A 23,672-nucleotide genomic window follows, 5' to 3' on the forward strand; every position below is an offset into this window, starting at 1 on the left:
TAATTTGATTGGACAAGTGGCATTCCAAGAGTGCTGATATTTAGTACAGCACAACTGGAACATTTCACTGTATTACTCCACCTGTCTGTGTTTGCAACATAAATTTCCAATTTTAGCAAGTGTTTGGTACATTGAAACCATTACTACGTTTATGGGCTGCCAGACAGTCTGTGTGCAACACACACAGCTGTGACTCTTTTGGGAACTATTTTCTCTGAGTGGGCAAAAATAAGCAAAATCTTTGCTCATATTGTGCCTGAAATGTGATATACATTTTTTGCTATCAATTTCTTGTTTATAGAACTGCTGTATAAAAACAATATCACTCTTGCAATTGTGCTGGTATACTGAATATCAGCATGACCATGAATTAGCTGTACACAGGTATATTCAGAAGTGATATTCAGTACAACAGTACTTTTGCTCAGGTGATACTGCTTAATTAACTTCCCTGTGCAAATCCCTCGTATAGATAAATCTAATTTTACAAATCAAGGTAGCACATTTTAATGTGCTACCTTCTATACTAGTGTATCTCAAACAATTAGAATAATGTGAAAGTTCATTTTTTCATAATTTAATTCAAAAAGGTAAACTTATATATATTCTATATTCATTACACATTAAGTGAAATATTTCATGCTTTTTTGTTTTAATTTCGATGATTATGGCTTGTAGCTCATGAAAATAAAAAATCCAGTATCTCAGATTATTAGAATATTTCCTAAGATCAGCCAAAAAATCATTTACAATACAGAAAAGTCCAACTTCTGAAAAGTATGTTCATTTATACACTCAATACTTGGTTGGGACTCCTTTACCACTGATTACTGCATCAATGTGGCGTGGCATGGAGGTGATCAGCCTGTGGCATTGCTGAGGTGTTACAGAAGCCCAGGTTGCTTTGATAGTGGCCTTCAGCTTGTCTGTATTTTTGGGTCAGGTGTTTTCTCATCTTCCTCTTGAAAATACAGGTCAGACGAGTTGGCTGGCCAATCAAGCACAGTAATATCATGGTCAGTAAACCACTTGGTAGTAGTTTTGGCACTGTGGGCAGGTGATAAGTTCTGCCGGAAAAGGAAATTGGCATCTCCATAAAGCTTGTCAGCAGATGGAAGCATGAACTGCTCTAAAATCTCCTGGTAGACAGCTGCATTGACTTTGGACTTGATAAAACACAGTGGACCAACACCACTGGGGCACCCCAAATATCACAGACTGTGGAAATTTCACACTGGACTTCAAACACCTTGGATTATGTGCCTCTCCACTCTTCCTTTAGACTCTAGGACCTTGATTTCCAAATAAAATGCATAATTTACTCTCATCTGAAAAGAGGACTTTGGACCACTGAGCAACAGTCCAGTTCTTTCTCTCCTCAGACCAGGTAAGATGCTTCTGACATTGTCTCTAGTTCAGGAGTTACTTGATATTAGAAATGTGACAGTTGTAGCCCCTTTCCTGAAGACATCTGTTCATGGTGGCTCTTGATGCACTGACACCAGCCTTAGTCTTCTCCTTGTGAAACTCTTGCAAGTACTTGAATCAACTTTTCTTGACAATCCGCTCAAGGCTGCAGTCATCCCTGTTGCTTGTGCACCTTTTCCAGCCAGCCTTTTCAGCAATGACCTTCTGTGGCTTACCCTCCTTGTCGTCTTCTGGACAACTGTTAAGTCAGCAGTCTTCCCCATGATTGTGGTTGCATGTACTGAACTACACCTAGAGATACATGGTATTTATATTGTTTGATTATTAATTTACTCAAACTCAAAATGAAATACTAATATTTTGTGCTGTAGGCCATAATTATCAAAATTAAAACTGAAAAATACTTGAAACATTTTAGTTTACTTGTAATGAGTCGAGAATATATTAAAATTTCACCTTCTTAAATAACTGATGGAAAATATTGAATGTTCTGAAGAACAACATTATTCATCACACGTACACTTGTGACATTCTTCTCTGCATTTAACACATCTGAAGCAGTGAACACACACATGCACACACACGTGAGCAATGAGCACACACACATACCCAGAGCAGTGGGTAGCAATGCTAACAGCACCTGGGGAACAGTTAGGGGTTAGGTGCCTCGCTCAAGGACACCTCAGCCTAAGGCTGCCCCATGTTAACCTAACCACATGTCTTTGAACTGTGGGGGAAACTGGAGCACCCGGAGGAAACCCACGCAGACACGGGGAGAACATGCAAACGCCACACAGAAAGGCCCCCATCGACTGCTGGGCTTGAACCAAGAACCTTCTTGCTGTGAGGCGACAGTGCTAACCACTACACCATCATGCATTCTTATTGTTTGAGATGCACTAGTATAATTTGTGGATTTAGTCTAAAGAATTTCAAAAACAGTGGTGAAAAACATATCTGGTATTTTCACATTTTGACATTTTCTAAAGTACTATAGGATCAACATTGATTAATTTTTGAATGGTAATGTGTATTCTATAGAAAATTGCTGCTTACATTATAACTGTAACTGAGATTTAATTGTAACTGTAATTCAATTATTTTACCATTTTTAAAAATACAGACAAACTGACCTCCAGTTACTTCGACCGTTTCCTTAGTTTCAAAGATAGTCATCACATCTTGCGCTATTTCGTGGGTTAATTTTCTTTCTGCAGCATCGACAAAATGAACACCCTGTGAGCTATGTACTCTCTGTCCAGGAGAGGTACGTGGCTGAAGTATTCCAGGTTCAGCAAGTTCCTCTTTGCTGAAGTCAACATTGACAAGAGTCACTCCCTCATCCTTCAATGCACGAACTGCTCTATGTATATTGTCATCCGATTCTCGTTTGCTTATTACCAGCAGATATTGCTTGTAGCCCTGAGCAATTCGGCTGCCTGCTGCACTGGTGAGGAGGTGAGTGCGCACATAATCCATTGCCTTTCCAAGCTTGCATTGCCCGGTGCCTTTGAGTCGTAATTTGCGGACGAGTGCAATTGCTTCATTTTTAGTTTTGTAAGCATTAAAAAGAAATTCCACTGAAACATCTTCACCAAACTGAGCCAAAGCCATCCGATTAGATGTGCTTGCCACTTTAAGTTGACTGACAAGGCCACTGAGGAACTGGATCACTTTTTGGGCTGGTTCAACTGAGCTGTCAACCAACACAAACACATCTGCAAACTCTGGAGCTAGAGCTGAAAGAGATAACAATAAAACAGTAAAATAACTAGTTTCAGTAGTGATGGACTGCAACATGATATTATTAAAGTGGATAATCATTGGTGAAGTATAATATATTTGAAACGGGGAGTACAACATTACCTTCCTGCTGGGCCTCCATAGAAATACACACTTGGTCTATTGTGCTGGTGGTTGCTTTCAGCAGCTCCTCGTAGTCAGTGAAACTCAGTACAAAACGCTGATGTGGTTTGTTAGCAATGGACTGCAATTCCGTAATGTTGGCTGCACCAACCCCAATGGTGAAGATTAACACCCCCTTTCTCCGTAGGTCCATGGCTGGAATCTTCATTTCATCAGCTGAGTCACCATCTGTGATCACCACAGCAATCTGAGGCACATTCTGACTGATCCGACTGCCAGCTGATTCTGTGAAGTAATTATTTTGGATAAAGCGGAGAGCTTTTCCTGTTTCAGTGCCTCCTGTAAGGTATGTGAGTTTGTCTACTTCGTCCAGCAGCTCATTCTTGTCTTTATACTCTCCCAACAGGAACTCCTGTTGAGGCTCATGACTAAATTGTGCGACTCCTACTCTGACTTTATCAGGCTTGACATCAAGACCCATGATGAATGTGTGCAGAAACTGCTTCACCCTCTGGAAGTTGGCATCACCAATACTACTAGAGCTATCCAGAAGGAACACAATGTCAGCCAAATGAGCCTTGCACCCTAAAAATAAAAACAAAAGAATATAACAAAACACACATTGATTGTTAATTTATTTCATAAATTATTTATTTAAACAGTTTAGTTATATAAACTATCTCAAAACGCCCACATCTTTGCTAGTGCTGCTGTGTTTGACAGGGGAGAAAGTATGCCATGCCTTCCACCCAGAGAGCATGGCCAGTTTTGCTCCTGGCCACAGGTAGCATTGTCAGGATTCAGACTCATGATGTCTAATTTCTGTTGCACATCGAATACCTACAGTGGTGCTTGAAAGTTTGTGAACCCTTTAGAATTTTCTATTTTTCTGCCTAAATATGACCTAAAACAACATCAGATTTTCACACAAGTCCTAAAAATAGATAAAGAGAACCCTGTTAAACAAATGAGACAAAAATATTACAACCCCGATTCCAAAAAAGTTGGGACAAAGTACAAATTGTAAATAAAAACGGAATGCAATGATGTGGAAGTTTCAAAATTCCATATTTTATTCAGAATAAAACATAGATGACATATCAAATGTTTAAACTGAAAAAAATGTATCATTTAAAGAGAAAAATTAGGTGATTTTAAATTTCATGACAACAATACATCTCAAAAAAGTTGGGACAAGGCCATGTTTACCACTGTGAGACATCCCCTTTTCTCTTTACAACAGTCTGTAAACGTCTGGGGACTGAGGAGACAAGTTGCTCAAGTTTAGGGATAGGAATGTTAACCCATTCTTGTCTAATGTAGGATTCTAGTTGCTCAACTGTCTTAAGTCTTTTTTGTCATATCTTCCATTTTATGATGCGCCAAATGTTTTCTATGGGTGAAAGATCTGGACTGCAGGCTGGCCAGTTCAGTACCTGGACCCTTCTTCTACGCAGCCATGATGCTGTAATTGATGCAGTATGTGGTTTGGCATTGTCATGTTGGAAAATGTAAGGTCTTCCTGAAAGAGACGTCGTCTGGATGGGCATATGTTGCTCTAGAACCTGGATATACCTTTCAGCATTGATGGTGTCTTTCCAGATGTGTAAGCTGCCCATGCCACACACACTAATGCAACCCCATACCATCAGAGATGCAGGCTTCTGAACTGAGCGCTGATAACAACTTGGGTCGTCCTTCTCCTCTTTAGTCCGAATGATACGGCGTACCTGATTTCCATAAAGAACTTCAAATTTTGATTCGTCTGACCACAGAACAGTTTTCCACTTTGCCACAATCCATTTTAAATGAGCCTTGGCCCAGAGAAGACGTCTGCGCTTCTGGATCATGTTTAGAAAAGGCTTCTTTGAACTATAGAGTTTTAGCTGGCAACGGCGGATGGCACGGTGAATTGTGTTCACAGATAATGTTCTCTGGAAATATTCCTGAGCCCATTTTGTGATTTCCAATACAGAAGCATGCCTGTATGTGATGCAGTGCCGTCTAAGGGCCCGAAGATCACGGGCACCCAGTATGGTTTTCCGGCCTTGACCCTTACGCACAGAGATTCTTCCAGATTCTCTGAGTCTTTTGATGATATTATGCACTATAGATGATGATATGTTCAAACTCTTTGCAATTTTACACTGTCAAACTCCTTTCTGATATTGCTCCACTATTTGTCAGCGCAGAATTAGGGGGATTGGTGATCCTCTTCCCATCTTTACTTCTGAGAGCCGCTGCCACTCCAAGCAGGGCTCTACATTAACTTTTGAAACCACTTGTCCTGTCGGGCAAGTTGAAAGGAAATTTACTTGTCCAAATGTGAAGTTGACTTTTCCAAAGAAATATTTGAGAAAAACCCCCACAAATAAACTATTTGTAACCCAACAATCTTTATTGCATTTGTTGCATTTGCATCACACCGCTTGTGGCTTGTACTCTTGCCATGAGACACTAGAATGTCTCGCCTACATGAAGTTGTACCTTTAAACATGCTGCTCGAGACATCAGCATAAGTAGGATGCAATATGCACAGAGAACATTGCATTCCATCTCCAGTGTCTTGGACCCATTCAAATTCATCCTTCCAAGAATCGAGAAATTTCCGCTCTCTCTTGCTTTCATAGTTCTGCTGTGATTGTTTCCTCTTCTTTTCAGCACCAGATGCCTCGGATTCACTAGACTTCTTTGTGAAGCCGAACTTCAGGAGGGACGTTTTCTAAATGTCTAAATTTTTATAATGAACACCATCAACAACAATTCAAAGATTTGGAAATTACCACATACTCAGCATAAATATACAGTTGAATAATGATCCCGCCAACAGAAATGTCAACAAATCCACGTGTATGACACGATTAAAACCAATCCTAAATGACCGTTTACTTTTCAGCTCAAATACATGCAGCGGTATTGGCTGGTTTCGCAAGTGGAATATTCAGTCCCCCCAGGATTTCGCGGGCCTTTTTTGTGATTGTTGCGGGCTAAAATGTCTGATGTTGTGGGGATTTTTCCAAAAAATTGCGATGAAAATTGCGGTGTTTTTTAGGTTTTTGTTGAGATTACAGTGCGGGAGGAAGTGAAAGTTGCGAGAAATTGTTGTGATTTTCTCTTTTTGTGATTAAAATTGAGGGATATGTTAAATATTAAGTTATTACTGAAAAACTATTGATAAAAAAAAACAAAGACACTGAGAAATGGTCCTATAAACATCTTTACCAATATAAAAGATTACCAGGACTACAAAAATGCAGAAAAATAGGCTTTACTTATCCAAATGCACCTGTTGGTTCAAAAGTTCAAGTGCCTAGAACCTCACAGCACAACATAACATTACCTTAAAATATAATATAAATGCCTCAGCTTTCATGTAAGAAAAAAAACTTAATACTAGTACTGTGTGCAGGCAGTCTCTCCTGAAGACTAAATTAAACAATAATTATAAACTAATAAAATAAATGGCTCAGGCTTCATAGAAGAAAAAAACAATTTGAACAGAATCTCACAGTATGATGCTGAAGCTGCCTAAACAATGGAAAATAAAATACCATTTTGGCAAAAATGTTGGCATCCATTAATTTCTTGTATTCAGTAAAAAAATAATGTAAAGTGCACACAGTCCTTCACTGTAAACATAACACACTTTCAGTAATAGAATTTAAGCCTATATAAACACTGACTCGCACATGCAGTGTTGCCAGATACTGCTGACGTTTTCCAGCCCAAAATATGTTCAAAACACGCCTAATTAGGTGGGTAACCGCCCAATCTGGCAACACTGCGCACATGCTGCTTCTCTTGAATGTATACATGGAAGTAAGGCGGAAGGTAGTTTGTTGACGTCACCTCAAGACGACGCCAACGATTGGTCAAATTTACGGGAAAGTTGAGGTGATTGGATATAATTGCAACACCGTCCTGAATTCGCGGGGATTGGTTGAATTTGCGTTGATGTTACAAATCGCAACATTGCGAAATCCTAGAGGGTCTGAATATTGCGCATGCGCACATCGCTCTTTCCGAATAGAAACATCCGGCGATTCATCAAAACAATATGTCGAGTGAGATGCTTCGGAAATCATGTGAATAAACTGATAAATTTGATATGTAACCCGAATATCGGCGTATTTTGGCACTTGTCCGATCGGACAAGTAACTGAGACGATGAACTTGTCCGCCATAAAGTATCACTTGTCCCGGACAAGCAGACAACCGTTAATGTCGAGCCCTGCCAAGATGCTCTTTTTATACCCAGTCATGTTAATGACCTATTGACAATTGACCTAATGATTTGCAATTTGGTCCTCCAGCTGTTCCTTTTTTTGTACCTTTAACTTTTCCAGCCTCTTATTGCCCCTGTCCCAACTTTTTTTAGATGTGTTGCTGTCATGAAATTTCAAATGAGCCAATATTTGGCATGAAATTTCAAAATGTCTCACTTTCGACATTTGATATGTTGTCTATGTTCTATTGTGAATACACTATCAGTTTTTGAGATTTGTAAATTATTGCATTTTGTTTTTATTTACAATTTGTACTTTGTCCCAACTTTTTTGGAATTGGGGTTGTATACTTGGTCATTTATTTATTAGGAAAATGATCCAATATTATATATCTGTGAGTGGCAAAAGTAGGTGAACCTCTAGGATTAGCAGTTAATTTGAAGGTGAAATTAGAGTCAGGTGTTTTCAATCAATGGGGTGACAATCAGGTGTGAGTGGGCACCCGGTTTTATTTTAAAAAACAAGGATCTATCAAAGTCTGATCTTCACAACACATGTTTGTGGAGATGTATCATGGCACAAAGGAGATTTCTGAGGACCTCAGAAAAAGCGTTGTTGATGCTCATCAGGCTGGAAAAGGTTACAAAACCATCTCTAAAGAGTTTGGACTCCACCCATCCACAGTCAGACAGATTGTGTACAAATGGAGGAAATTCAAGACCATAGTTACCCTCCCCAGGAGTGGTTGACCAACAAAGATTCTGCCAAGAGCAAGGCGTGTAATAGTCGGCGAGGTAACAAAGGACCCCAGGGTAACTTCTAAGCAACTGAAGGCCTCTCTTACATTGGCTAATGTTAATGTTCATGAGTCCACCATCAGGAAAACACTGAACAACAATGGTGTGCATGGCAGGGTTGCAAGGAGAAAGCCACTGCTCTCCAAAAAGAACATTGCTGCTCATCTGCAGTTTGCTAAAGATCACAGGGATAAGCCAGAAGGCTATTGGAAAAATGTTTTGTGGACAGATGAGACCAAAATAGAACTTTTTGGTTTAAATGAGAAGCATTATGTTTGGAGAAAGGAAAACACTGCATTCCAGCATAAGAACCTTATCCCATCTGTGAAACATGGTGGTGGTAGTATCATGGTTTGGGCCTATTTTGCTGCATCTGGGCCAGCATGACTTGCCACTATTGATGGAACAATGAATTCTGAATTATGCCAGCGAATTCTAAAGGGAAATGTCAGGACATCTGTCCATGAACTGAATTTCAAGAGAAGGTGGGTCATGCAGTAAGACAACGACCCTAAGCACACAAGTAATTCTACCAAAGAATGGTTAAAGAAGAATAAAGTTAATGTTTTGGAATAGCCAAGTCAAAGTCCTGACCTTAATCCAATCAAAATGTTCTGGAAGGACCTGAAGCGAGCAGTTCATGTGAGGAAACCCACCAACATCCCAGAGTTGAAGCTGTTCTTTACAGAGGAATGGGCTAAAATTCCTCCAAGCTGGTGTGCAGTACTGATCAACAGTTACCGGAAATGTTTAGTTGCAGTTATTGCTGTACAAGGGGGTCACACCAGATACTGAAAGCAAAGGTTCACATACTTTTGCCACTCACAGATATGTAATATTGGATCATTTTCCTCAATAAATAAATGCCCAAGTATAATATTTTTTGTCTCATTTGTTTAACTGGGTTATCTTTATCTACTTTTAGGACTTGTGTGAAAATCAGATGATGTTTTAGGTCATATTTATGCAGAAATATAGAAAATTCTAAAGGGTTCACAAACTTTCAAGCACTACTGCATGTACCTATAGCTATTCCATGATTAGTGAAATGCATTGTGGTGGCCACATTTAGTTGCATAATGTGTACGTTTGGTCACAACTGCAGGGGAACTTTGCATTGAAATGAATGGCATGTGCCACAGCAAATTTGCAAGTGGACATGTATTACAGTGAGTACATAACACGTGATTGAACTTTTATACATTTTGTTATTAGTGTAACATTTTCTATTTTCCTCATTGCTTATATGATAGAGATGGTGCCACAGGCAGTATATTTTCAAAGGCCATATATTATATTTTCACAGGCAGTAGCTGATGCCTTTTTGGGTAATTATTGTGTAAAAGAAGCAAACAACTATAATACAGTGACTTTGGAATGTCAGTAATGGCATTGAGAGCAACAGCTCTAAACAGACATGGCTTCTCAAAACTACAGTGCCCAAGAATCACAGCGCCCTCTATCACCTGGTTATTAATTACATCTGTCTCTTGTTCACTGATGATCAGTCCTGCTACTTAAGTCTCTCTCACACTCTCCTTAAGCTGGGCATACACTGTGCAATTTTTGGCCCAATTTTAACACGATTTTCACTCGTGCGACTATTTTGGAGATCGGGCCAAGTTTTGGCTCAATCGTGCGTCTCGGATCGTGTAGTATACATGGGGTAACGACAAGCGATTAACACCTCACGACCTCCTCCCGATCGATCGGATGAAAATCAAACCTGTTTGAAATCCTGGTCGCCCATTGTGAGGCTATCGCACTGTTGAAGCAGTGTCACGAGCCGATTTACCTCAACCTGTCACACTACACATGTGCGAACACAGATACGGAAGAGAAAACAGAGACTTCCGGTTTCCTCTTCTTTTTCACGTTGCAGTTCCGGATACAAGAATCCGACGAGTCGTGTATGGAAGTACAGTGTGAGCAGTCAGATCGCATCCGAGCATCTGATCGTATAGTGTGAGAACAGGAATCATAAGCTGCATGCTGTTTATCCCTGCGATTCACTCGTACAGTGTGAGCAGCAGCTGAATACCGCGATTGAAAAAAATCGCACAGTGTATGCCCAGCTTTAGTTGCGAAGTATCGTTCAATTTTACTCCTGTCATACCAAGCTATTTTCCTTCTGTCTGCCTCTAGTTACTTTCGACCCTTGTTCTTGTTTTCACCACTTCATTCTCTAGTCCTGTCTTCATTGCTCTGTTTGCCGATCTACCGACCCTTGCCTTTTCTTTGATTATGATTCTCATCTAGTGATTTGCCTTCGTTTCCAGTTTGCTTCTCCTGCTCTCCCCTGCACATACATCCGTAAGTGCCTGCACCCTGACAGGATACTTTGCTTTGATGGATGCAGCAGAGGAGGTGAAACAGACTGCTCTGAGTGCTCAAGGGTGCCTTTTGGGAGAACATCAGCAGATGCTCGCCAACCTAAACACCAAGATGACACAGCTTACTGACGTGATGTTGCAGGCCCTCCTAACGTGCCCCAAAGCCTCCACAAGTCCCATGCAACTTCTCCTGTTCCCTGAGAAATATGCTGGTGATGCTTTCAGCTGTAAGGAATTTTTGTTTCAGTGTTTCATGTACTTCTCTGCAATCCCCAATATCCCTGATGAACGGAAGATCGCCAAGTTTCTTTCATTTTTGACTGGTAAAGCGCTACAGTGGGCAAGCGCTGTTTGGAAAAGTGGAGATGAGCACACTATGTCATATGACTGTTTCCTCTAATTATTCAAGTGAGCATTTGATCATGAACCTGAGGGAATTGAAGTCGGCGAGAGCTTACTGACCATCATGCAAGGCTTGAGGAGAGTCGCGGAATACGCCTTGGATTTCAGAACTCTCGCAGCAGCCAGTGGATGGAATGAGCCGGCTCTAAAGGCAGTGTTTCACCAAGGTCTCCCCCTTAGGTTTTGAGTGTACTGGCATGTAGGGACAAACACCTCACGTTGGACTCCCTAATTGATCTAGAAATCCAGCTTGATCACTTACTCTCCAGCCGACCATCCCTTAAGGAGGAAACCAAGTTAGCTCTGACCTCCAATGCTCCCACACCTATGGAGGTCTCACAAGCCTGTCTGAAAAGCTCTAAACGAGAAAGGAGGAAACAAGAGGGTTTGTGTTTCTACTGCGGGAGTTCCAGTCATCAGATTACTTAGTGTCCAGTTCGCCCATCCCGCACCAGCTCAGCTGAGGCCATGTCCAACCCGGTGAGTCCAATGTGATCTTTTAAAGCCCAATCTTTCAAAGTACCTGTATTACTGAAGCTGCCCTCCTCGACCCATATGCTTTCTGCATTTGTTGACTCAGGGGTGGAGGGGAATTTCATCAACAGCTCAATCATCCAGAAGTTCAGTTTGCCCACAAACCCTCTGCAGAGACCACTCAGCATCAGGACCATCAATGGAGGTCCAATAGGGGATGGTCTTGTCACTACTCGGATCGCTCCTGTGCACATTCAGGTGGGAGCCTTTCACTCAGAGCTCATCTCACTCTTTGTCACCTCCACCGGTCATCACAACATCATTCTGGGCTATCTATGGCTGCAACTTCATGATCCGCTAATCTCCTGGCAAAATAAGGAGATCCTCCAGTGGTCACCCACATGCTTCCAGAATTGTCTTCAGCATCCCCAGCTAAATCTCTCCTCCACATCAGTAGAAAGTCCTCAGCCTGACTCCTTAGAAAATGTTCTTGAATGTTACATGGGCTTAAGGGAGGTCTGCAGTAAAGGTAAAGCTTGTGGCCTACCACTGCACCGCCCATACGACTGCGCCACTGATCTCCTACCAGGTACTTCCCCACAACGCAGTCGTATCTATCCTCTTTCTCGGACAGAACAGACTGCAACAGAGGAGTATATACAAGAGGCCCTCAAGCAGGGTTGCATATGCCGTCCATGTCACCAGCTTCTGCAGGATTCTTCTTCATGGAGAAGAGAGGGGGAGGTCTTCGACCATGCATAGACTTTAGAGGTCTCAACCAAATCTCAGTTAAGTACCCATATCCTCTTCCATTGGTGCCCTTGGCCTTAGAACAGTTACGTACAGCCAAAGTATTCTCCAAGTTAGATCTATGCAGTGCTGACAACCTGGTCAGAATCCGAGAGGGAGATGAATGGAAGACAGCTTTCAGCACTAAACGCCGAACAGTTTGAAATATTGGGTAATGCCGTATGGCCTCTCTTCGGCACCAAGTGTGTTTCGATGCCTAATCAATGATGTCCTTCGGGACATGTTGGGGAGATCCGTAGTGGCTTACATTGATGATATTCTGATATGTGGCAGATCACAGAATCCAGGGACACATGTCCGCCCGGGGGCATTTTGAGTTATTGACAGATTCAGAAAGTACAGTTTCTAAGCTTTCCAATACTGCCTTCCATGTGGAGATCTGACAATATTTGAAGAATGTGTGGCCTTTTGAAAGTGTATACTTCTTAAAACAGAAAAGGGAGAAAATCGCCCTCAAAGTTTTCCATCTCAGCTACTCTGGGTATAGGGCGGGCACATAATGGTGCTCATTTGCATGACATTAAGGAAAGCCCTACCCCCTACGAGCTAGCACGATACTACTTTCATGTAAACAAAGATCACCACGTCAATTTTCCTTCCATGCAAAGTATGCCCAACACAATTATGAAGTACAAAAATAAGTCCTAAAGTATACTTTAACGTTTTGTGGTTGAAAAATTACTCACACCGTAAGAAAGAAAGATAGCACGATGATGACACAACTAACACAACACTAGTTTCATGTAAAGCCTCGGTCACAACCGGCCGTATGTGCTCCTACAGCCGGTCTACACGCAAAAAACGCAAGAAACACACGAGAGCGCGCATGAAACGCACGAGAGCGCGCGTGTGAAAAGCACGAGAGCGCGCGTGTGATGTGCTGATTTTCGAGCCGCAGACCGGCCGCAGAGGTTCTTTGTCATGTCAAACAAACTCTATGGGCGCTTACGTTTTTTTCAGGTTGCAAGACAAACTTACGGCCAACGCGCGTCTTTCTCCGTGAACAAAAAAAAAAAACCCGCAGCGATTTGGGAAACGCCAAAAATCACACAGCCAAAAAATCGTACATCCGGTTGTGACCTAGGCTTAACCAAACCACAACACTTTCCGTTACATGCAAAAATAACCACACAGCCTTAGATTAATAAACTTACCCCATCAGAAAGAGAAACGGCGCCTTGCACACACCAATGCCTCCGATGGAATGTAATCCTAGAACGGTCCGTGTATCATCCGATCATTCAAGTATTCCATTCAATCTGGAAAACGAGGTTGCGGTTTTTTTTGCTAGAAATGGTCATCTCCGATGTAAATACCGTGTGTCTGTTTGCTTCGCGGTGTTTGCTCCTCTGCGCTCTGTTTAGTAACTCATTCCATAGTGAAATCACACGCCTGTATGCAGGTTAAGTAGCCATGCGCTCAACTCGGATCATACAGCTGATTCACGGAAAAAAAAAAACAAATGACTTAAATCATCATGTGAATGGCCCATATGGTAAATTTACCCACACCCCCCAGCAGGCTACAGTCCTGACAAAAACGAGACAATTTGCAACAAAAAATGTATGCTTTTCCAACAAAACAATCTATTATCTGAAATACTGATTGCATTCTTCAAGATCTCAACTTGCACATGATGGAAAAAAACAAAAATCATAAATTTCGAAAAAAAAATGCTTCTTTTGCGATTATCTCGGATTCGTTTCGGCCGACATGTGTCCCTGGATTCGGTGAGGGGTCACATATGCTCCCCAGATGAAGAGAGCCATATCGGGCACATCAGATAGGTGCTCCAACACCTACTAGAGAATCACCTTTATGTAAAGGCCAAGAAGTGTGAATTCCACATGCGTCAGATCTCCTTTTTGGGTTATATCATCAGTGTAGAGAGGGTCAGTATGGACCTCTTCAAGGTGTCTGCAGTTACATCCTGGCCGGTACCCACCTCAGTCAAGGAACTCCAATGTTTCCTAGGTTTTGCCAGCTTCTATTGTTGCTTTATCAGAAGTTTTAGCATGATCACTGCACCTTTGACTTCCCTGTTGAAGAGGGGACCTAAGCACCTCCATTGGACTCCCATGGCCGAAGAGGCCTTCAGTAAACTCAAGACCGCCTTCACCACAGCCCCAATACTTCAACATCCTGACCCAACCAGACCATTCATGGTTGAAGTAGACATCTCCGAGACCAGTGTAGGAGTGGTCCTCTAATACCCCTTTTCCACCAAATCAGTTCCAGGACTGGTTCGGAGCCAGTGCTGGTTCACAACTCGTTCTGGACAATGTTTACACCATGCATAAAGATGCCTACAAAGCCCTACTCCTCCCCCACCTTGGGGCCTCAGATCACTCCACTGTTATACTAATGCCAGCATACAGGCCGCTGGTTAAAGTCACCAAACCAGCTACAAAACAGATACGTGTGTGGCTAGAGGGGTCATCAGAGGCACTCCAGGACTGTTTTTCCACCACTGACTGGAGCATATTCAGACAGGCGGCCACCTACAACAACACCACAGATCTCCAGGAGTACACGGAGACCATCACTGCCTACATGAGGAAGTGCATGGACGACGTTACGGTCACCAGAACCATCTCCATTCGGGCCAATCAGAAGCCATGGCTGACAGGGGAAGTCTATAGGCTCCTGTGGGCTCGGAACGCCACCTTCAGAGCTGGGGACGAGGTGGGCCTGAGGACAGCTAGGGCCAATCTGTCACGTGGCATCAGGGTGGCCAAGAGACAGTATTCCAGGCACATTGCTGACCATTTCAACGACAGCAGAGACACAAGGAACCTGTGGCGGGGGATTCAGACCATCACAGACTACAAGCCCTCGCCACAGACCTGTGACAACTCCATGTCTCTGCTGAATCAGTTGAACGACTTCTTCGCTCGCTTTGAGGCAGACAACAGCACCACGGCACAGAAGACCCCACCACCTCCAGGCAACCAGGTGTTGACGCTGTCCCCAGACAGCGTGAGGAGAGCTCTCAGGACGACAAATGCACGAAAAGCCCCGGGTCCTGATAACATTCCTGGTCGTGTCCTGAGAGACTGTGCCGAGGAGCTCACAGATGTCTTTACAGACATCTTCAACATCTCATTGAGCCAGGCTGTTGTCCCCACGTGCCTCAAAACCACCACCATCATCCCGGTCCCGAAGAAGCCGTCTCCCTCCTGCTTCAATGACTACCGCCCTGTCGCACTCACTCCCATCCTCATGAAGTGCTTCAAGCGGCTAGTCATGAGGCGTATCAAGTCTGCCCTCCCCCCCGCCCTGGACCCTTTCCAGTTTGCATATCAGTCCAACCGTTCGACCGATGATGCCATCTCCACTGCCCTCCACTCAGCCCTCACCCACCTGGAGACAAAAGACTCATATGTCAGAATGCTGTTCATAGACTTTAGCTCAGCATTCAACACAATCATTCCTCAGCAGCTCATTCACAAACTGGACCAGCTGGGACTCAACACCTCCCTGTGCAACTGGCTGCTGGACTTCCTGACGGGGAGACCACAGACTGTATGGGTCGGCAGCAACTCCTCCAGCACCATCACATTGAACACGGGGGCCCCCCAAGGATGTGTGCTAAGCCCCCTCCTCTTCACTCTGCTGACCCACGACTGCACATCAACATCCAACTCTAATCTCTTCATTAAGTTTGCGGATGACACGACTGTGGTGGGTCTCATCAACAATGGCAATGAGACAATCTACAGGAGTGAGGTGAGCTGCTTGGTCATGTGATGCAAGGACAACAATCTCCGTCTGAACGTGGAGAAGACGAAGGAGATTGTTGTGGACTTCAGGAGAGAGCACACCCAGCATGCTCCACTATCTATCGACGGTGCTGCAGTGGAGAGGGTGAGCAGCACCAAGTTTCTGGGTGTACACATCTCTGAAGACCTGTCCTGGAGCAACAACACTGCATCACTGGCCAAAAAAGCCCAACAGCGTCTGTACTTCCTCCGCAAACTGAGGAGAGCAAGAGCCCCGGTCCCCATCATGCACACTTTCTACAGAGGCACCATCGAGAACATCCTGACCAGCTGCATCACCGTGTGGTACGGCGCCTGCACCGTGTCCTGCTGCAAGACTCTGCAGCGCATCGTGAGAGCAGCTGAGAGGATCATTGGTGTCTCTCTCCCTTCTCTAGTGGATATTTATAACTCCCGTCTCACCCACAAAGCCATCAGGATTGCAGGTGACCCCACCCATCTCACAGCCTCTTCAGCCTGCTGCTGTCAGGGAGGAGACTGCGGAATCTCTGGGCCAAAACCAGCAGGCTCAAGAACAGTTTCTTTCACCAGGCAGTCAGGAGGCTCAACTCCCTCCCTGTTCTGCCCCTCCTCCCCCCTCTACCCCCTGCCACAGATTCTGCTCGCACACACCCCTTCAGCATCTGACATGTCATCCTCACAGTTCCCCCCCCAACACACACACACACACACACACACACACACACACACATACATACATACATCTCATCGTTCATTAACACACTGAACTCAGGGACCGCACATCTCACTTTACCGCACATCTCACTTTACCTCGCTCATTTGCACTATTCCGCACTACCTCATCTTAACAGCTGCTAGTTTGTTTATACTGCTCATTTCATGTTTCATGTTTACCTGCTATACCTTAAGTGCCCTTGACTGTTTGGTTATTTGAACCAGTGTGTGTGTGTGTGTGTGTGTGTGTGTGTGTGTGTGTGTGTATAAAAAAAAAAAAATCTCCTTCTCACCCCCGGCGGGGGGGTGGTATCCATGTCATCCTCAAGCTCGGGTCCTCTACCAGAGGCCTGGGAGTTTGACGGTTCTGCGCAGTATCTTCGATGTTCCTAGGACTGCGCTCTTCTGGACTGAGGCTTCAGATGTTGTTCCTGGGATTTGCTGGAGCCACTCTCCCAGTTTGGGGGTTACTGCCCCAAGTGCCCCCACTACCACGGGGACCACGCAACCCTTGACCTTCCACATCCGTTCCAGCTGCTCTTTCAACCCTTGATACTTCTCAAGTTTCTCATGTTCCTTCTTCCTGATGTTGGCGTCAGCTGGGATCGCCACATCTATCACCACCACCCTCTTCTGCTCTTTGTCCACCACCACTATGTCCGGTTGGTTAGCCAGGATCTGTTTGTCAATCTGGAAGCTGAAGTCCCACAGAATCTTGGCCCTGTTGTTCTCAGCCACCTTCTGTGGTATGGCCCATTGGGACTTGGGTATTTCTATTCCATACTGGTTGCAGATGTTCCTGTATACTATCCCAGCCACTTGGTTGTGCCTCTCCATGTACGCTGATCCAGCTAGCATCTTACACCCTGCTACTATGTGCTGGACTGTTTCAGGGGCTTCTTTGCACAGTCTGCATCTTGGGTCTGATCTACTCTGGTAGATCCTGGCCTCTATGGCTCTTGTGCTTATGGCCTGTTCTTGTGCTGCCATGATTAGTGCCTCTGTGCTGTCTGTCAGTCCTGCATTATCCAGCCACTGGTAGGATTTCTTGATATCAGCCACTTCCTCTATCTGACGGTGGTACATGCCATGTAGGGGTTTGTCTCTCCAGGTTGTCTGTTCCTCCTCCTCCTCTGCACTCTCATCAGGGTTCTGCTGCCTGAGACATTCACTTAGCAGTTCATCCTTTGGGGCCATCTTTCTGATGTATTCTCGGATTTTCGATGTTTCATCCTGGACCGTGGTCTTGACGCTCACTAGCCCTCGGCCTCCCTCTTTCCACTTAGTGTATAGTCTCAGGGTGCTGGACTTGGGGTGGAACCCTCCATGCATGGTGAGGAGCTTTCTAGTCTTGATATCTGTGGCTTCTATCTCCTCCTTTGGCCAGTTTATGATACCAGCGGGGTATCTGATGACTGGTAGTGCGTACATGTTGATGGCTCGGACCTTGTTTTTACCATTCAGCTGACTTTTCAGGACCTGCCTTACTCTCTGGAGGTATTTGGCTGTGGTTGACTTCCTTGTGGCCTCTTCATGGTTTCCATTAGCCTGTGGGATGCCAAGGTACTTGTAGCTGTCTTGGATATCACCTATGTTGCCCTCTGGTAGGTCAATCCCTTCAGTCCGGATCATCTTGCCTCTCTTTGAGACCATCCGGCCACACTTGTCCAATCCGAATGACATCCCTATGTCATCGCTGTAGATCCGGGTGGTGTGGATCAGCAAGTCTATTTCTCGCTCATTCCTGGCATACAGCTTGATGTCATCCATGTAGAGCAGGTGGCTGATTGTTGCCCCACTACGGAATCGGTACCTGTAGCCGCTCTTTGTGATGATCTGACTGAGGGGGTTCAGGCCTATGCAGAACAGCAGTGGTGATAGCGCATCTCCTTGGTATATGCCGCACTTGATGTTGACTTGGGCAATGGGTTTTGAGTTGGCCTCTAGGGTTGTCTTCCACATTTCCATTGAGTTCTGTATGAAGGTCCTTAGGTTCCTGTTGATCTTATACAGTTCCAGACATTCCAGTATCCATGTGTGTGGCATTGAGTCGTAGGCTTTCTTGTAGTCAATCCAGGCAGTGCACAGGTTGGTCTGTCTCTTCTTACAGTCTCGGGCGACTGTTCTATCGGCCAGTAGCTGGTGCTTGGCTCCTCTGGTGTTACTGCCAATTCCTTTCTGTGCCTCGCTCATGTATTGAGCCACATGCTTACTCATTTTTGCCGCAATGATGCCTGACAGGGCCTTCCATGTTGTGCAGAGACAGGTAATTGGCCGGTAGTTGGATGGGATGGGTCCCTTCTGGGGGTCCTTCATGATTAGGACTGTCCTGCCTTGGGTTAGCCATTCTGGGTGGGTTCCATCCCTCAGCAGCTGGTTCATCTGTGCTGCTAGGCGTTCATGGAGTGCAGTTAGCTTCTTCAGCCAGTACGTATGGATCATATCGGGGCCTGGTGCTGTCCAGCTCTTCATCTTTGACACTCTTTCTTGGACGTCTGCCATTGAGATGGTTACTGGTTCTTGTTCTGGGAGGTTGCTGTGGTCAGCTCTTAGGTCCACTAACCATTGGGCATCGGTGTTGTGTGATGCCTTTCTTTCCCATATGTCTTTCCAGTATTTTTCCACCTCAGCTCTTGGTGGGTCTGACCGGTTGTTGTTCCCCTGCCATTGAGAGTACACCTTGGCTGGTTCAGTGGAGAACAGCTTGTTTATTCTCCTGGCCTCTCCTTCCTTAGTGTATCTCCTCAACCGGGTGGCCAGAGCTGTTAGTCGCTGTTTGGCAGTTTCGAGTGCCTCTGGTATGGAGAGTGAGTTGTACTTCCTGGGCGCCCCTTTATTCACCATGTTCCCTTTCTGTAGTTCAGCTAGCTGGCTAACTTCTCTCCTTGCTGCCTTTATCTTGGCCTCTAATCGTCTCTTCCATGGTGGATACTGTTTGTTATGTCCCGAGCCCACCTTGTGTCCAAGCATCTCCATGATTACTGTTGCTGTACTGTGTATCAGCTTGTTGGTCTCAGTGATGGTTCTTGTGGAGATTGTCTTCAGAGCAGCATTCACATCTACTAGTAGATCTTCTGAAGGTACTTGGCAACTCAGCTTCGGTATTTGTCGGGGGCACTCATATATATATATATATATGAGTGTTTAGTCTACGTCTAGTTCATATCTAGAGTGTTTATAGTGTTTATATTGTCTGTTTGAGTGTTTAGTCTGTGTGTAGTTCTTCTCTAGTGTTTACACTGTTTATATTGTCTGAGTGTTTAGTCTGTCTTGTTCTTATCTAGTGTTTATATTGTTTGAGTGTTTAGTCTATGTCTAGTTCCTATCTAGAGTGTTTATACTGTTTATATTGTTTTTTTCAATTATTCTATTTTTATTTATTGCATTGCCTGTTTGCACCGTGGATCAGAGAGGAGTGATATTTCATCCGTGCTGTATGTTGAGCATGTATAGCATATTTGACAATAAAGTTGACTTGACTTGACTTGAACTTGCGAGCCAGCTGAGAACCAGTTTGCTTTTCCATAGCTCGGGATGCTAAGGGGAGCCACGTTATTACGTCACTGTATACGTCAGTTACGTCGCTGCATTTGCATAAACCTTGGCGCGAACATCGAAGCAACAACACCACGGAGAAGAAGAAGCAGCAACAACAACAACAACAATAATAATGGATGACATTACTTACTTTACTGCATCATGATATCTCGTCGCTTAAAAATGGCGCCCTCTCGCGGTCTTGCTATTGTTGTTGGTCTTAACAACTCCACCCCCCCAGCTGACGTAAGCGGTTCTTTCCTCTGGCCCAGCAAAGAGCTGGTGCTAGCCTGGAACCGGTTTTTCTGGCCCCAGAGCCAGTTCTTTGTCAGTGGAAACAGAAAACCCGGTTCCAAACTAAGCACTGGCCCCCAACTGATTTGGTGGAAAAGGGGCATAACAGCACTTTGGCGAGAAGCCCAAGCTCCACCCGGTAGCATTCTTTTCAAGGAAGCTCACCTCTGCAGAGAGAAACTATGACATCGGGAATAGAGAATTACTAGCAATCAAGCTAGCTCTAGAACAATGGAGACACTGGCTGGAGGGAGCTAGCTTCTTGAGGGAGTCAAGAAGGCTAAATGACTCAATCCATGTCAAGCCAGATGGGCATTGTTTTTCACATGCTTCCGCTTCACGATATCCTTTCACCCAGGCACCAAGAACACTAAGGCAGACACCCTGTCTCGGATCTTCAGCTCATCTCCTCACAACCCTGAACCTCATCCCACCCTAACACCCAAATGTTTCATCCAGACAATCACATGGGACCTAGACAAGGAGATAAGGGACTCGCAACCTCAGAAACCTCCAGAAAACTGTCCACCCGGTCTCCTATATGTCCCAAACCATCTCAGAGGTAGACTCATCACATGGGCACATGCATCTCCTGCCATGGGTCATCCCAGCAGCCATTGTACTCACCAACTGCTGAAGAACAAGTACTGATGGGAGAACATGCTGCCAGAAATAAATCATTTAATTTCTTCTTGCACAGACTGTGCCCAGGCCAAAGTACCATGAACCCCTCCTGCTGGTAAGCTATGCCCCCTCCCAGTACCCCAGAGACCCTGGTCCCACCTGACCATTGACTATCATGGATCTACCACCTTCTCAAGGCAACACTATCATCATGGTCATCATAGACAGATTTTCCAAAGCACTGAGACTCATCCCATTACCTGGCATCCCCACAGCCTTCCTAACTGCTATTCCAACATGTGTTCAGATACTTTGGCATCCCGGAGGACACAGTCAGTGACCACGGGCCTCAGTTCATTTCCCGACTATGGGTCTGTTTCATGGAGCGGTTGGGAGTCTCTTTGAGCCTCACATCCGGATATCATCCTCAGTTTAACAGCCAGGTAGAATGGGCCAACCAGGAAATAGGGTGTTTCCTTAGAATTTCCTGTATATGGAACCAGGGGGACTGGGCCTGATTCATTCCATGGGCCGAGTTTGCACAGAATTCTCTGAAGCACTCAGCAATGCAACTAACACCCTTTTAGTGCATACTCTGTTACCAACCTCCCCTGTTCCCATGGAATGACACACCTGCACAGGTAGAGGCAGTGGATGAATGGTTCTCACAGAGCCAAGTGATATGGGAGGAGGTTCACCAATGCATCGAGTCAGTCAATGCCAAGTATAAGGAATACGCCGACAAGCACAGAAGCAGTAACCCAGAATTTTCTCCAGGTGACCGGGTATGGATTTCCAGTAGAGACCTCAAGGAACCTAATACAGTGGTGCTTAAAAGTTTTGATTGATTGATTGATTGATTGATTGATTGATTGATTACTTTATTCTGAACAATAAAGAAGAAAGATATAAAAATAAAAATTTAAATTAAAAAAAAATACAATAATCAAAACATCATCATAAACAAACAGAATAGCATAGCCACAAGGCAATAACATAATGTTCAGAAAGGATTAGGAAGTAATAACTTATCCAATCCTAACCCTCTATACCACCGCTAATCAAATGTCACTTTCCACCACAATAAACTATATATACAAAAGAAAACAAAAGCAATAAACAAAAAAGAAAACATACCAACATACCAAAACATACCGACATGGTATAATATCGACCAAATCAAATCATATATACAGATACTTATGTTATGCATATAGACACACATACAATACATATATACAGTATATACATATACACATACCTATAACTATACCCTAAATACAAGAAGACCAGTCACAGACTTACTCTCAATTTCATCATCACCTATATAGTCTGCCTGTCCTCATTCTCATATATTTTTATTAACATGTTTTTATATAATTTTTTAAACAGTTTTATGTTGGTGCTATTTTTGAGTTCATTTTCCAGACCATTCCACAATTTCACCCCACAGACTGTTATGCACATACTTTTCATAGTTGTTCTAACATTTACTCTCTTAAAATTCATTTCCCCTCTCAGGTTATACCCACCCTGCCTTTCCATAAACGTATTTTGTACCTCACCCGGAAGAAGGTTATGTCTTGCTTTATACATAATTTGTGCAGTCTTGTGTTTAACCAGATCCGTGAATTTCAGAGTGTGTGCTTTTACGAATAATGCGTTTGTATGTTCAAGATATCCCGTATTATTGACAATTCTTATTGCTCTTTTTTGTAATGTGCATAACGGCTGCAGGTTAGATTTGTAGGTATTACCCCATATCTCCACACAGTAGCTCAGATATGGAAGTATGAGTGCATTATACAGAGTATGTAGTGATTTATAGTCCAGAATGTGTCTTGATTTCCCCAAAATTGCAGTAATCTTTGCTATTTTTGCTTTAACATGATTAATATGCGGTTTCCAGCAGACTTTATGATCAACAATCACACCCAGAAATTTTATTTCATACACTCTTTCTATGGTTATGTTGTCAATTTTCAATTCAACTTGAGGGTTCAACTTATATTTTCCAAATAACAGAATCTTTGTTTTACTCAAATTCAATGACAATTTGTTTACGTTAAACCACCTTTTTAATTTATTCATTTCGGTTGTGATTGTTTCCATAAGCTGCTGTGCATTGTCCCCGGCGCAAAAGATGTTTGTATCATCAGCAAATAATATGCATTTCATTATACTTGATACATTACATAAATCATTAATGTACAATATAAACAGTTTAGGACCTAAGACAGACCCTTGCGGTACTCCACATGTTATGGGCAAATACTCAGATGTGTGATCTCCAATTTTTACAAATTGTTGCCTGTTACTTAAGTAGCTCCTCACCCAGTCCAAACCAACCCCTCTGATACCATACCTCTCTAATTTTTTTAATAGAATGTCGTGATTTATTGTATCAAATGCTTTCTTTAGATC

General features: G+C 43.7%; 1 protein-coding gene across 5 annotated transcripts in view; it reads right to left on the bottom strand.

Annotated features, from left to right (window-relative positions):
- Positions 1–23,672, bottom strand: part of LOC132887036 (collagen alpha-6(VI) chain-like) — a 153,930-nt gene that overhangs the window by 53,346 nt on the left and 76,912 nt on the right. For all 5 annotated transcript variants that reach the window (XM_060922344.1, XM_060922345.1, XM_060922346.1 and 2 more), the window contains 2 exons: positions 3,295–3,879; positions 2,562–3,167 (listed from right to left, as the gene is read on the bottom strand). In XM_060922344.1, coding sequence (XP_060778327.1) covers positions 2,562–3,167; positions 3,295–3,879 — 1,191 coding nt within the window. The remainder of the gene's footprint in view (positions 1–2,561; positions 3,168–3,294; positions 3,880–23,672) is intronic.

Source organism: Neoarius graeffei, chromosome 5, assembly GCF_027579695.1.
Source record: "Neoarius graeffei isolate fNeoGra1 chromosome 5, fNeoGra1.pri, whole genome shotgun sequence".
Taxonomy (NCBI): domain Eukaryota; kingdom Metazoa; phylum Chordata; class Actinopteri; order Siluriformes; family Ariidae; genus Neoarius; species Neoarius graeffei.